This window comes from Alligator mississippiensis, chromosome 4 (assembly GCF_030867095.1).
Source record: "Alligator mississippiensis isolate rAllMis1 chromosome 4, rAllMis1, whole genome shotgun sequence".
Taxonomy (NCBI): Eukaryota; Metazoa; Chordata; order Crocodylia; family Alligatoridae; genus Alligator; species Alligator mississippiensis.
In genome coordinates this window covers 207,361,835-207,375,028 of record NC_081827.1, presented here as the reverse complement: position 1 = coordinate 207,375,028, position 13,194 = coordinate 207,361,835, and the positions used below count along the sequence as shown (strand labels likewise).

Genomic DNA, 13,194 nt, shown 5'->3' with positions numbered 1-13,194 from the left:
TTCTAAATTTTGTAATTTTGAAGAAGAACTTGTTTTAAGAATCAAAAGATTTTATTTACCTTCAACATCCAGAGAAGCAGTGCCAGACACAGATCCTCCCTGGTTGGTAACTCTAACTTGATAGACAGTGGCATCCTCATCTGTTACATTTGTAATGACCAGTTGGTGATATCCACCCTTAAATTCTTGAATCTTGACCTTTTCACTGTCTGGCAAGATCTCTTTACCCTGTTTGAACCATTTTACAACAGGCTTAGGATGACCAGTGACTTTGCAAACAAATGTGGCAGTGCCTCTAAATTTCACGTTCAAGTTTCTTAGTTCGTCCTTGAAATGTGGTGCTTGAATTGGCACATCAGATTTTGGAATGACTGGTTGTGATACTTCACTCCATTCACTTTCACCACCTAGATTTTCACATTTTACACGGAATTCATATTCAAGCCCTTCAATAAGATCTTTCACTGAATAGACTGTTTCATGAATTTCCTCTGTTGTTACTGAAATCCATTTGTTTTGTTTCTTTTCACGTTTCTCAAGGTAGTAATTACGAATCTTTGCACCTCCATCACTAGCAGGTGGCTTCCACGAAACAACACAAGAGTCTTTAGTTACAGCAGCTACTACTGGCTGACTAGGTTGTCCTGGTTTTTCTGTAAAGAATAAAAAGATTCAAAATATGAAATGAACTTGGTTTAGCAATTTGCAGATATATGGAAATATAGATTTGGATGCACACTTACCAAATGGAGGCTTCATAACAATAATTGAGGAAACCTCCAGAGCTTCACTAATGCCATAAGTATTCTGAGCAGACACACGGAAATAATAGCCTGCATTTTCAGTCAGGTTAACAATTCTGCACGTTGTGCCTACAATGCTTGAAGATACCAGCTGCCACTCGGTGCCTTCCTTGGCTTCACGTTTCTCTACAACATAGTTTGTAATCAAAGCACCTCCATCATCCTCAGGTGCCTTCCAGCTGATTACCACAGAGTTTTTCAATAGGGACTCTACAACAATTGGCCCAGATGGCTTATCTGGTTTATCTATAAAAGGAAAACGTAGCATTTAATTCTCTGCCAATATATATATATATTAGGAAATACCATTCCATAGAACTTTTGAAAATAAAATGAATACCTTGAATTTCCACATTAAGTACAGTGTCAACTGTTCCAAATATGTTGCTGAGTTGCACTTTGTACTTCCCAGTGTGATTCTTGTGCTGGACATTCTTAATGGCAAGATGAGTATAATGCTCTGTATTCTCAATAGTAACATTTTCTGAGTCTCTCAAAGGCTTCTTGTCATGGAACCAAGTGATAGCTGGCACTGGACGACCAACGTATACAACATGTAGGCGAAGGGTACCACCCACACCTGCGTAATATTTCTCTTTTAGTGGGAAGCCAGGATGGAACTGAGGAGTTGCCTGTAAGAGCAGCTTGCCACTAGTTTCAATTTCCCCAACATCATTGGTAGCAATGCAAGTGTAGACACCTTCATCTTCTTGTTCTTCTGTTATTACTGTCAGTGTGTGGTTGCGTCCATCAGATGACATTCTGTATTTTCGGCTTTGTACTAGTTCTTTGCCAAAGCGATACCATTTAATATCAGGAAGAGGTCTCCCAATGATCTGACATGTCAGCTGAGCTGCTTCCCCCAGTTTAGCTGTAACATCCTTTATTTCTTTTCTTATGCCTGGTGCTTCTCCAGCTGTAACAAAAATAGGATAAAGGTAAGAAAAAATGTTGTTAAACAGATGTCCGTGACTTTTGTTTGTGCACATCCCTTCATTTATATCTGTGACCAGTTTACAGTTATATTTAAACTTGCAGGACTGGACTTTAAGACCACCCAGCCAACATATGATGTGCACTGGCAGAGTAAATTTACCATAACTTAAAGTACAGACAATATGAATATGTTCAAACTTACATGTCAGTTTAGTCTTTACTGTCATAGCAGTTCTTCGAGGTCTGCTGACTCCAGTTTCATTTTCTGCAAAAACTCTGAATTCATATTCTGTAGCTTCCAGTAAAGCTCCCATTGTAAACTGTCTGTCTTTGATCCGTTCTTTATTGCATTTTTTCCAGGAACTCTCTCCAGACTGACGATACTCAATCCAGTATCCAAGGATCTCTCTACCTCCGTCACATTCAGGCCGTTCCCACTCTAAAGTAATGCTGTCCTTAGATATAGAAGTGATTTCAATTTCTCCAGGTTGGCTTGGTTTGTCTGTAAATTACAGAGTATTTATAAAAGTTAAACTTCTTTTTTTCAAGAGCTTTGCTAAATTTCTCTCCAAATGTCACTTATTTCAAACAGTTTCTTACCAAAGGGATCCTTGCACACAACTGGTTCAGAAGCAGGACTTGCTTCACTCTCACCAATGTCATTTTGGGCAATGATACGGAATTGATATTCAGCATCTGGAACAAGACCTGTGACAGTGTACATTGTAGTTGTGATCTGCGTCTTGTTGTGCCTGACCCATTTCTCTGTAGATGTCTCCCTACGTTCAATGTAATAGCCAGTTACACGAGAACCACCATCATCCTTAGGTCTGGACCAGGACAAGCTAATGGAACTCTTTGTAACATCAAGCACCTCTGGTGGATTGCTTGGTGGCTCTGGAGGATCTGTTAAAATAACATAACAATAACCATGTATTTTTAAAGCTTTGTACATTTGTGTGTCGTTTTTGTATATATGCTGTTATATTTACAAATGTAAGAATTGATAAATGGAACAGGGAATTTAGTTAGAAAATCTCAAAATGTAGACTTACTCAGAGGTGTCTTCGGTACAGCTGGTTCTTCAGATTTCAGGGACTTGCTAATTCCAAACTGGTTTTCAGCAGAAACTCGGAAGTGATACTCCACATTTTCTTTGAGACCTTTCACTATTAATGATGTTCCTCTCACTCTAGAATCAACAGTGTACCAGGCAGTCTTAGGTACTTCTCGCCTTTCAACAATGTAACCCAGAATATCTGCACCACCATCATCAGTGGGAGGTCTCCAGCTTACTCTGACAGAGCGTGATTGTATATCATCATATTCAAGTGGTCCTTCTGGTGGATTTGGAATGCCAATCACTCTGACTTTGATATACACAGCTTTCTTGCCACACTTGTTTTCAAGTGCCAAGTCATAGGTCCCAGAATCTTCTCTTTCTGCATCTTTGATTACCAGTTCAGTTTGAGTATCTAAAGTTGCAATCATGGCTCTCTTGCTGATGTCTTGGCCTTCTTTTGTCCATTTGCATATTGGGATGGGCTTGCCCTTAATTGGTACTGTAAGCCTGACAACACCACCTTGTCTCACAAACAGGCCTTCTTGGTATTTTTCATCAAGTTCATAATCAGGATATTCTGAAAAGTAATCCAACATGTTATACTATGTCTATTTTACAGATACTTTGCTGTACCTTGTTTGAAGTAAAAAAAAAAAAAAAAAAAGTTTTAACAAAATTTTCAGCAGGAAAGAATAGCTAAATTATCTTACCAAGCATTTCTGTTACTTTGACTGTTCCTGGCACTTCAGCAGGTTCCCCAGGCCCACCAGCATTACAAGCTATGACACGGAATCTATATTCTGCACCTTGTGGTAGATGCGTCAAGGTGTATTCACGTATCTTTGTTGGAGTGGTATTACATTTGGTCCACTCAAATTGATCAACCTTCTGCATTTCAATTAAATAGCCAGTGACTTTAGAACCTCCTTCATCTTCTGGTGCACTCCAGGCCAGGGAGACTGATGTTCTTGTAGTATCAGTAACTCTTGGATTCTGAGGTTTACCTGGGGGAGCTGGAATACAAGATCAGATAGCAGGTAAATATACTTTAAAATCATTCTGTGTTGGATATTTAAAAAGGGAAACAAAATGCTAATATGATTAAATGGTAGGAAAGCTAAATTATAAAAGTTTTTCAAATTTTAATCAGTCAAAATATCTTTTCCAGCCATTAAAGTATTCAAAAGAGAACAGATAAAAGTAAGTCTTATTGTTGATATTTCCTTCTGCCACCCAAACTCTTTATCCATTTAGGGCAAGGGTGGACAAAATGTGGCCCGCCAGGCCATTCTATCCGGCCCACGGGGCCCCTAAAAAGTTTAGAAAATTCATATTTATTTGCCCCGGCTGCCTGTCATGTGGCCCTCAGTGGCTTGTCAAACTCAGTAAGTGGCCCTCCACCCGAAATAATTGCCCGCCCCGATTTAGGGAATTATCTACCAATTGGATCCATGGCGACAGCAGACTTAGAAGGACGGCTGGGTTTGCCAGTGCCTCTGGCATTGATAGCTGTGACACGGTGTTCATATTCTAATCCTTCAACCAGTCCAGTAGAGCGATAGCGTGTCATAGTAACTGGAACTTTATTTACACGGATCCATCTATCTGCTCTAACTTCTTTGCGTTCAACAATATAACCAGAGATCTGCGAACCACCATCCTCTTCTGGTGGATACCAAGTTAGTGTCATGCCCTCTCGAGACACATCTAACACTTGTGGAGTGTCAGGAGGACCAGGAATACCTGTTATAATAAGACACAGAAATGAGAAAGACAAATGAGAATATGTGTACTAATGCTGTTTTTTGGGAGCACATGAATAATAATGAAAGTAAGCTCATATATCATCCATTTCATAGCATTTTACAGAGGAGGTTAGTATCATCATCTCCACTTCACATTTAAAAAAGTGATGCAAAGAAAGGTGAAATTATTTGCCTGAGGTCACCCAGCAGGCTACCTGGCCTGCTTAACACCCAGATTTATGGAGCTTCTGTCCAGTTCTCAGTCCAGAACATATATATAATAGATTTAGTACATGAGAATGCAGCATTTTGTTTGAGCAAGAGGAATAACAGGATTTATCCTGGGCATCGAGGTCTTTTGTATTAATACATAGTGCCATGTGAAAGTGTTCTTAATTTTTAAAGGTAAACTTACTAATTTTGCTTCTGCATTCTATAATCTCAGACTGTAGATAAGATCCAATTCCAAAGCGGTTCGTAGCAGCCACACGGAACACATATTCAGAACCTTCAGTGAGTCTAGTGAACTTAAATGTTGTTCTTGTTACTGATTCAGAAACTGGTAACCACCCAGGACGGTGAGCATCTCGTTGTTCCACCACATAACCACTCAGTGGAGCTCCACCATCCAGCTCAGGTGGTTCCCAGGAGATGGTTACAGAATTTGACTCAATGTCAGCGATTCTGATTGGACCAGTGGGTGGTCCAGGTTTGTCTGAAAAAAAATCAGAGGAGACATACGTTAATGTTTAACAAAGAAGCTAGGTTGATTTTATGACAAATTTCATGATGGTGAGGATTAGGGACAATCTTATTTTAATAACAAATACTTACCAAGAATGATAACTTTTATTGTATCAACTGCCGTTCCTGTTTTGTTTTTCAGCTCAAGCATGTATTCCCCAGTGTCATGTATTGTGGTTTCACGCACAGTTAATTTAGTTACTTTGGTAACAGTTTCAATTTTGATGCGTTCTGATTCTCTTATCTTGGAACCAGCAAAGAACCAAGATGCAGCTGGAGGTGGTCGCCCACCAATTGGAATGGATAATTCAATGGGTCTTCCAGCTGGCACATGTATTGTCTTTTGAGGTATTCCAGCAAGATCAATTGTGGGTAACACTAAAAAAAAAGAAGCATCAGATGACTCTTAATATCCAGTTTATATAACGTATATCTCACAAATTTTAGTTCATCCTCAATCTGTTCTTTTAAAATATTGTATCTACCTTTTTGGTCTTGTACTGTTACAGCTGTGACAATCTCTCTTGGTTCTGATACACCTTTCTGATTTTGTGCTCTGACTCTGAACACATACTGTTCACCTTCATTGAGTGAGATGATTGTATGCTCAAAGACTGTAGGCTTCAGTGTTGTTACCTTCATCCACCTTTCTGTTCCAAATTTGCAGGCCTCAATAACATAGCCTGTCAGTCTGCTGCCACCATCATGCAGTGGTTTCTCCCATGCAAGTGATACTGTTGATTTAGTGACATCAATAACGTCCAGTTTCTGTGGCAGCATGGGAACATCAGATGCCAGTACTGCATCAGAAGTTTCACAAGGTTCACCAATACCATAAATATTTTCCGGTAGTACTCTGAAATAGTACATGGCTCCTTCTATAAGTCCAGTAATTCTATAAATTGTCTTGCTGCATTTAGTAGTGACTGTTTTGTAAGCTCTCATGGTAGCTTCACGTTTCTCTATTATGTAATTGTTGACTGGAGCTCCACCATCAATATTAGGAATTTCCCAAGTAATTGTCACAGAATCTTTTGACACCTCTTTTACTTTCACTGTGGCAGGTGGGCCAGGTGTATCTAAAAGGAAAATCAAAGAAAATTATTTTCTGTTGTCTCTCTTCCTGCATAAAACAAAACACAAGGACTTGTTCTCCATAGATGCAACACAGCCTTCAGCAACATACATTTTTCTGTCTTATATTATACCCTTCCCTACCATTCCCTCCCTTCTCTGCTATTTAAATTCAGTTTAAGTTCTATTAAATTGAAAACCCCTTTTGGCAAAGACTTTCTTTTATACCTGTAATACAATATGCGTAAGCATAATTCAATATCAGTATATAATATTAATAATACTTACCATATACTTTAACGGCAATTGTTGCTGATTTCTTGCCTGACTGGTTTTCAGCCTCAATGACATATTTTCCAGCATCATATCGATTAACTTTATCCACAACAAGCAAAGTGTAGCTGTCTGTAGTGTCAATAATGCCCCGACTTGCTAAGTCAACACCTTGTTTGTTCCATGTGATTACTGGCGGTGGTCTGCCAGATACAGACACCATTAAACGCAAAGACCCACCAGCTCTGACAGTAACAGTTTTCTTCAGATCATCAGCAAGCTCGAGATCTGGTATTTCTGATGGAGGGAGGAATGAAATGTAATTAATCTATGAATAGTTTAAAGCAAAAATATGCCTCCCTTAAAAATAACTGGATTTTCAAATTTACCTATTCTTTCCACAGGTTCAATTTCAGCTGATGATTCACTGAATTCACTCATACCATTCACATTTGTGGCAGCAACTCTGAATCGGTATTTCTGGCTTGTTTTAAGACCAGTTACAGTGAATTCAGGATTTCTTAGAGTGGCAGTAGTATGTGGTCTGTACCATTGTTCAGTGCCTTCTTCTTTCATTTCAAGAACATAGCCTAAGAGGTCAGCACCGCCATCATATGTGGGTTTTGTCCAGATTAAGCTTATGCTGTGCTTGGTAGTGTCCACAACTCTTGGAGGTGAAGGAGGTGCAGGGGTGTCTTTGGAATAGAAAAACAGACATTTACCATTGTTGCACAGAATTTTTTCAGGGGACTTTTATTCAATATTCTAGACAATTAATGACATTGATCTGTAATCACTTTAGTTTTAAGTTAATTTTAGTGCCAGTTACCAAAATGAATCTATGCATCTTTGTGGTCTTTTATTAGCTTGTCATTTAAATTAATTTAATTGACAACTTACATGATGGTTCCTTGCACAGGATATATTGAGAAGCATCACTAGGCTCACTATTCCCAGCATTATTCACTGCTGTGACACGGAACTGGTACTGATTGCCTTCCATTAGACCAGTAACTTTCAGTCTAGTATCATAAATAGTATAATCTCTGTTCACTCGTGTCCAGCGCAGACTTCTCTTTTCACGTTTGTCTACAAGATAGTTGCTAATTTCACTGCCACCGTCTGATTCTGGTTTCAGCCACTGAATAATGATGTGCTCCTTGCCAACACCCACTTCTTCAGGTGTGCCAGGTTGTGATGGGATGGCTGTTGGTTTTTAAAAGATGATTTTTTTTTCCAAAATATTCATTTCTGATTAACATCTCATAAATTTAGAAGTGAACTAAAACATATGAATACTCACTGAAAGCATTTCTAGCAATTATGGGTTCTGTTTCAAGAGGAACACCAGGCCCATACTTGTTGACAGCTCTCACACGGAAGATGTATTCATTATTCTTAATAAGCCTTGTTACCACACATGATAATGTTTGGCATTCGGCCTCAACGATAACCCAGTGCAGTCTACTGGTTTCACGTCTTTCTACAATGTAGTGAGTGATTTCTGCACCTCCATCTTCATTAGGAATGTTCCATGCCAGAGTACACTTCTCTTCTGTTACTCTGCTAATAGTGATTTTGCCTGCACATGGACCAGGTGAATCTGGGTAGGGGTTAAAAAAAAAAGAAGGTGGTGTAATTACAGTAGTTAAATAAATGCTTTGGTCTTTTTAATTTAAAATGTAATTTTAAAGTATAATGATTGTGCCTCAAACTGCTAATCAAAAATACATACCAAGCACTTTGACAAAGACAGACACTTGCTTTGTTCCACTGGCATTTTTAACTGTGAGAGTGTATTTTCCACTATCACTTCTGTCACAGAATTTGATGATTGCAATAGCCCGTTTGCTAGTGTACTGTAGAGAGATCTTTTCACACAGGTCCAATTCTTTGTCACCTTTGGACCAAAAGACCTTCGGTTCTGGTTTCCCACCAATGGAAGCCTCAAGAACAAGATCAGACCCAGCCCTAATAGTCACAATATCTCCTTGAAGTCTAGCATCCAGCTCAGCCTTTGGTGGTGCTATAAAGAAAGGGAAATGAGAGAAAAACAAATTAACATCATATTATTAAAACTGGAAGATATATAATATTTTAAGTGATCATTGGCATATTTCTTACAATATTCATCTTTGCAAACGACAGCACCAGTAGTTTCCGATCCTTTACTAAGAACACCAGCTGCATTTTTGGCTATCACACGGAATTCATATGCTTCTCCTTCACCAAGAGCTGTCACAGTAAAGAAGTTTTCTGAGACAATGGTATAGTTGCACTTCAGCCAGCGTCCATCTCCAGCTTCATTATATGGCTTGCGCTCTATAATATATCCAACAATTTTGCTACCACCATCATAAAGTGGTGCAGACCAACTCAATGATACTGTAGACCTTGTGACATCTGTTACTTCTGGTCTTCCTGGTGGATCTGAAAGAATGCAGTGTAAAATGAGAAATTAATTTTCCAGTTATTTAAAAAGTAATAGGCAAACAAACTGTAAAATTAACACTTACCAACTGGGTTTTGAGCCACTAGAGGTCTTGAAGCTTCACTGGCTTTGCTCACACCAGCAGCATTTAGGGCATAGACTCTGAATTGATATTCCAGGCCTTCTACTAGTCCTGTGACTTTGTAGTTGCACTCAAAGCATGGTATTTTGTTTTCCTTCACCCAAAGGATTGTATTGCGCTCTTTCTTTTCAATCCAATATCCAACGACCTTGCTGCCACCGTCATGATATGGTTCTTCCCAGCGAATGGCCATAGCATTGGCTGACACAGAGTAGACCTCTGGCCTTGTGGGTGGGCTTGGTGGAACTGAGTGTAAAGAGTATCAGAGAAAAAGTTAGCTACTACTAGCATTTACACAAACCAAAGAAAAAGAATAATTTTTGCCTAAATATTTTTTCCTTACCAAATGGATGCTCAGCAACTATTGGTGCTGATTCAAGAGACTTGCTGACACCAAATCTGTTTTCTGAGCTGACCCGGAAAGTGTATTCCATGTATTTAGTGAGATGAGTGACTTTGATCTGTGTGCGTTTGACACTGGAATTTACCAGCTGCCATGCTGTTGTACCAGATTCACGTTTCTCAACAATGTAGTTTGTAATCTCACTGCCACCATCATCTTCAGGCTCCTTCCAGGACAGTACACAGGATTCCGCAGAGACAGATGATAGATCAATAGGGCCAGTAACTGGACCTGGTCTTCCAATGACAACCACTGTGACAGTAAATGTTTTTGAGCCAGCTGTGTTCTCAAGTGTCAAATAGTATTTGCCAGAGTCACCTCTCATGCTGTCCTTAACAGTTAGTGTTGTTCTCTCCTTTGTGGTCTTAATGGCCACTCTCTCAGTTTCCTTGAGTCTCATTTCCTCAAGTTTCCACGTTACTTTTGGAGCTGGGCGCCCACTAATTGGTATATCAATAGTAAAGGTGCTTCCAGCTTTGCAAGTTATAAGTTGTCTGCTTATTCCACTGAGGTCTGCAGTTGGTTCAATCTGTGGCTCTTTAATAATAACAGAGGAGAAGGCTTCTCTTGGCTCACTGTAGCCAGCATCATTCTTTGCTTTAACCCGGAACTCATACTCATTGTTCTCTACAAGACCTTCAACTGTAAAAGTAAGTTGTTTAGTTTGACCAGCTTCAACCCAATAGTCAGATCCTTTTTGTTTCATCTCAAGAAGGTATCCACTGATACGGCTGCCACCATCATGGTCAGGTTTAAGCCAAGCTAGCACAACAGAAGATTTGGTAGTATCAACGATATCTAGTCTCTTAGGGGGAGCAGGCTCTTCTGTGGCTACAACTGGTTCTGTTAACTCACATGGCTCACCTATACCATATTCATTTTCTGCTGAAACACGGTAGAAATATGGCATACCTTCTGCTAGATCAGCGACCTTAAAGATTTGACGAGTACATTTTGAACTCACTATTTGCCAGCTGCGACGGCTAGCTTCTCGCTTCTCCACAATGTAGTGATGAATACGTGCACCTCCATCCAAAACAGGAGCATCCCACATTAATGTAATAGATCTTCTGGTCACATCCTTAAAGGTAATTGGACCTGGTGGGCCAGGAGTGTCCAGCACCTTGACAGTGAATGTAATAGATTTACTACCACTGTTGTTTTCCACACTAAAGACATATTTTCCAGCATCATTTCTGTTGCAGTCCTCCACAGTCAATGTACTGAAGGAATCGGTTGTATGAATGTCAGCACGCAAGGTAAGATTTGAGTCTGCTTTGGACCATACAGCGGTAGGAACAGGTCTGCCTGAGAAGGCAATAAATAGACGAATACTTGCACCTGCTCTGACAATGTGAGTCTGCTTGAAGTTTGCATCAATATCAATTTCAGGAGCAGACAGTCTGTCTGTTGTTTGGATTGTAGCAGGAACTTCACAGCTTTCTCCCTTACCTGCAGCATTGACTGCACTTACTCGGAATTTATAGTGTTCACCTGCTTCTAAGTCAGTTACGGTATATTTGGTAGCAATACATGTCTCTGCATTAACTTTATGCCACTCTTCTAAGTCAGCTTTGCACATTTCAATGATGTAGCCAATTATTTCCATGCCTCCGTCAAAAACTGGCCTGGTCCATTCCAAGCTTACACTAGTCTTTGAAGTATCTGTTACTTTTACAACAGTAGGAGCACTTGGTGGATTCACTGGCTCTCGACATTTAATCAGTCTTGAGACAGCACTTGGAGGTCCTATTCCTGCAGCATTTTCAGCCATAACATGGAATTCATATTCATTGCCTTCAGTGAGACCAGTTACTCTGTATCTTGTCTCAGCAATGGCTCTCTTACTAGATACTTTTACCCAGCGCATGCTCTTCTTTTCTCTTCTTTCCAGGATATATTGGTTGATTTCACTGCCACCATCTGATTTTGGTCTTGCCCAGGTGAGTGTGATACTCTCCCCTGTTATATTTGTAGGTTCTGGAGTGCCAGGTGCATCTGGAACAGCTGTAAAATGGAAAACATACTTAGAAAAGCAAGTGACAACAGTCAGTAACTAGTTATTTTTATTAAATAAGAATGATACGTACTGTAAGATATTTGCGCTATAACTGGATCAGATTCCAGTGGCCTGCCAACACCAAACCTGTTTGCTGCAGAGATACGGAACTGGTATTCGTTGCCCTTAATTAATTTAAGTGCAGTGTAACTACAGGCTTCGCATTTATCTTCAACTAATGCCCATGCAATCCTGCTGGTTTCACGTTTTTCAATCACATAGTGGGTAATAGTAGCACAACCGTCGTTAGCTGGAGGCTCCCACCATAATGTCATTTTCTCTCCAGTAATATTTGTGAATCTTATTCGTCCTTCAACTTTCCCTGGTGTATCTGTAATATTAAAGTATCAGTGTGTTATAACCTGCTGCTATTTAGAATGTAACTATTATTTAAGAACAGTTTACTAAAATGTTTACAAAGTACCTTGGACTCTGATTGTAATATCTTCTCGTTTGGTGCCTGAGGCATTTTTAGCTTCTACCGTATATATACCACGATGGTCCCGACTGGCATCTCTGGTAAAGATAGTACTGTGTCCAATAGCAGTAGTTACTTCAATATTGAGCCTCTTATCAAGTTCTTTTCCATCCTTAAGCCAAGTCACTTGAGGTACTGGGCGGCCTTTGATCATAGCTTTGATTCTAATGCTCTCTCCAGCCTTAACAGTAAGACCTTCAAAGTGCACTGCACCAAACTCAATTGTTGGAGCAACTAAAAAAGAATACAGTATATACATTTATATATTCAGTCATTTATACATGCATGCATACACTCCCCCCCCACACACATTATAATAATTCCAGTTCTGTAACTTTAACTGCTCTATAATTTTAACTGTCACAAATACAGTAATAGACGGCAAAAAAATCATCACAGGTTGTATAAAAGAAAGATTCTTGTTTTACCTTAAATGTTAACATCTGAGTCCTTGGTTTCAGATATAACTCTGTTCCACCCCTCCAAGCACTTGGTTAAAACCTATACTGTTACTGGAAGAACGTCTATACATACCTTCTCCAGTAAGCAGCCTATATACCCCATATGGTCTGGGATATCCCACCTAGGTGGTTTAGCTGGTTTAGAAACCCACTATACATAAAAATGCACAATGAAATATTAATAAGTAATGCTTACCACTTTCATCCCTGGTCATGATATAGCCTGAAGACTGTGAAGGTGGACTCACTGTTCCAACAGCATTTCTTGCAATCACTCTGAACTCATATCTGTCGCCTGAACTGAGTCCTGTAACTGTATATTGGCATTCACTGATATCAGTAAAGTTGCATCTGAGCCAGCGATCTTCACTTCCTTGTCGTTTCTCAATGTAGTAGGCCACAATCTTACTGCCTCCATCACGCAGTGGTGGAGTCCATTTAAGAGTGACAGTTTCCCTGGTGATATCAATATAATCAGGAGTGCCAGGTGGGTCTAAAAGGAAAATAATTACATGCAGGTTTATTTTCATTATAAATTAGTATAATGGCTTACCATACTCCATGCACAAATATTTCCTTTGT

General features: G+C 39.5%; 1 protein-coding gene across 1 annotated transcript in view; it reads right to left on the bottom strand.

Moving 5' to 3' along the window:
- Window positions 1-13,194, bottom strand: part of TTN (titin) — a 281,827-nt gene that overhangs the window by 9,279 nt on the left and 259,354 nt on the right. Inside the window, exons 295-316 of the mRNA XM_059726268.1 lie at window positions 12,809-13,105; window positions 12,098-12,385; window positions 11,705-12,004; window positions 9,555-11,621; window positions 9,155-9,457; window positions 8,763-9,068; window positions 8,374-8,664; window positions 7,942-8,241; window positions 7,539-7,844; window positions 7,028-7,333; window positions 6,654-6,935; window positions 5,777-6,370; window positions 5,382-5,669; window positions 4,963-5,262; window positions 4,243-4,545; window positions 3,513-3,815; window positions 2,795-3,379; window positions 2,340-2,645; window positions 1,942-2,241; window positions 1,144-1,719; window positions 744-1,049; window positions 60-653 (exon numbers count right to left, since the gene is read on the bottom strand). Coding sequence (XP_059582251.1) covers window positions 60-653; window positions 744-1,049; window positions 1,144-1,719; window positions 1,942-2,241; window positions 2,340-2,645; window positions 2,795-3,379; window positions 3,513-3,815; window positions 4,243-4,545; window positions 4,963-5,262; window positions 5,382-5,669; window positions 5,777-6,370; window positions 6,654-6,935; window positions 7,028-7,333; window positions 7,539-7,844; window positions 7,942-8,241; window positions 8,374-8,664; window positions 8,763-9,068; window positions 9,155-9,457; window positions 9,555-11,621; window positions 11,705-12,004; window positions 12,098-12,385; window positions 12,809-13,105 — 9,501 coding nt within the window. The remainder of the gene's footprint in view (window positions 1-59; window positions 654-743; window positions 1,050-1,143; window positions 1,720-1,941; window positions 2,242-2,339; window positions 2,646-2,794; window positions 3,380-3,512; window positions 3,816-4,242; window positions 4,546-4,962; window positions 5,263-5,381; window positions 5,670-5,776; window positions 6,371-6,653; window positions 6,936-7,027; window positions 7,334-7,538; window positions 7,845-7,941; window positions 8,242-8,373; window positions 8,665-8,762; window positions 9,069-9,154; window positions 9,458-9,554; window positions 11,622-11,704; window positions 12,005-12,097; window positions 12,386-12,808; window positions 13,106-13,194) is intronic.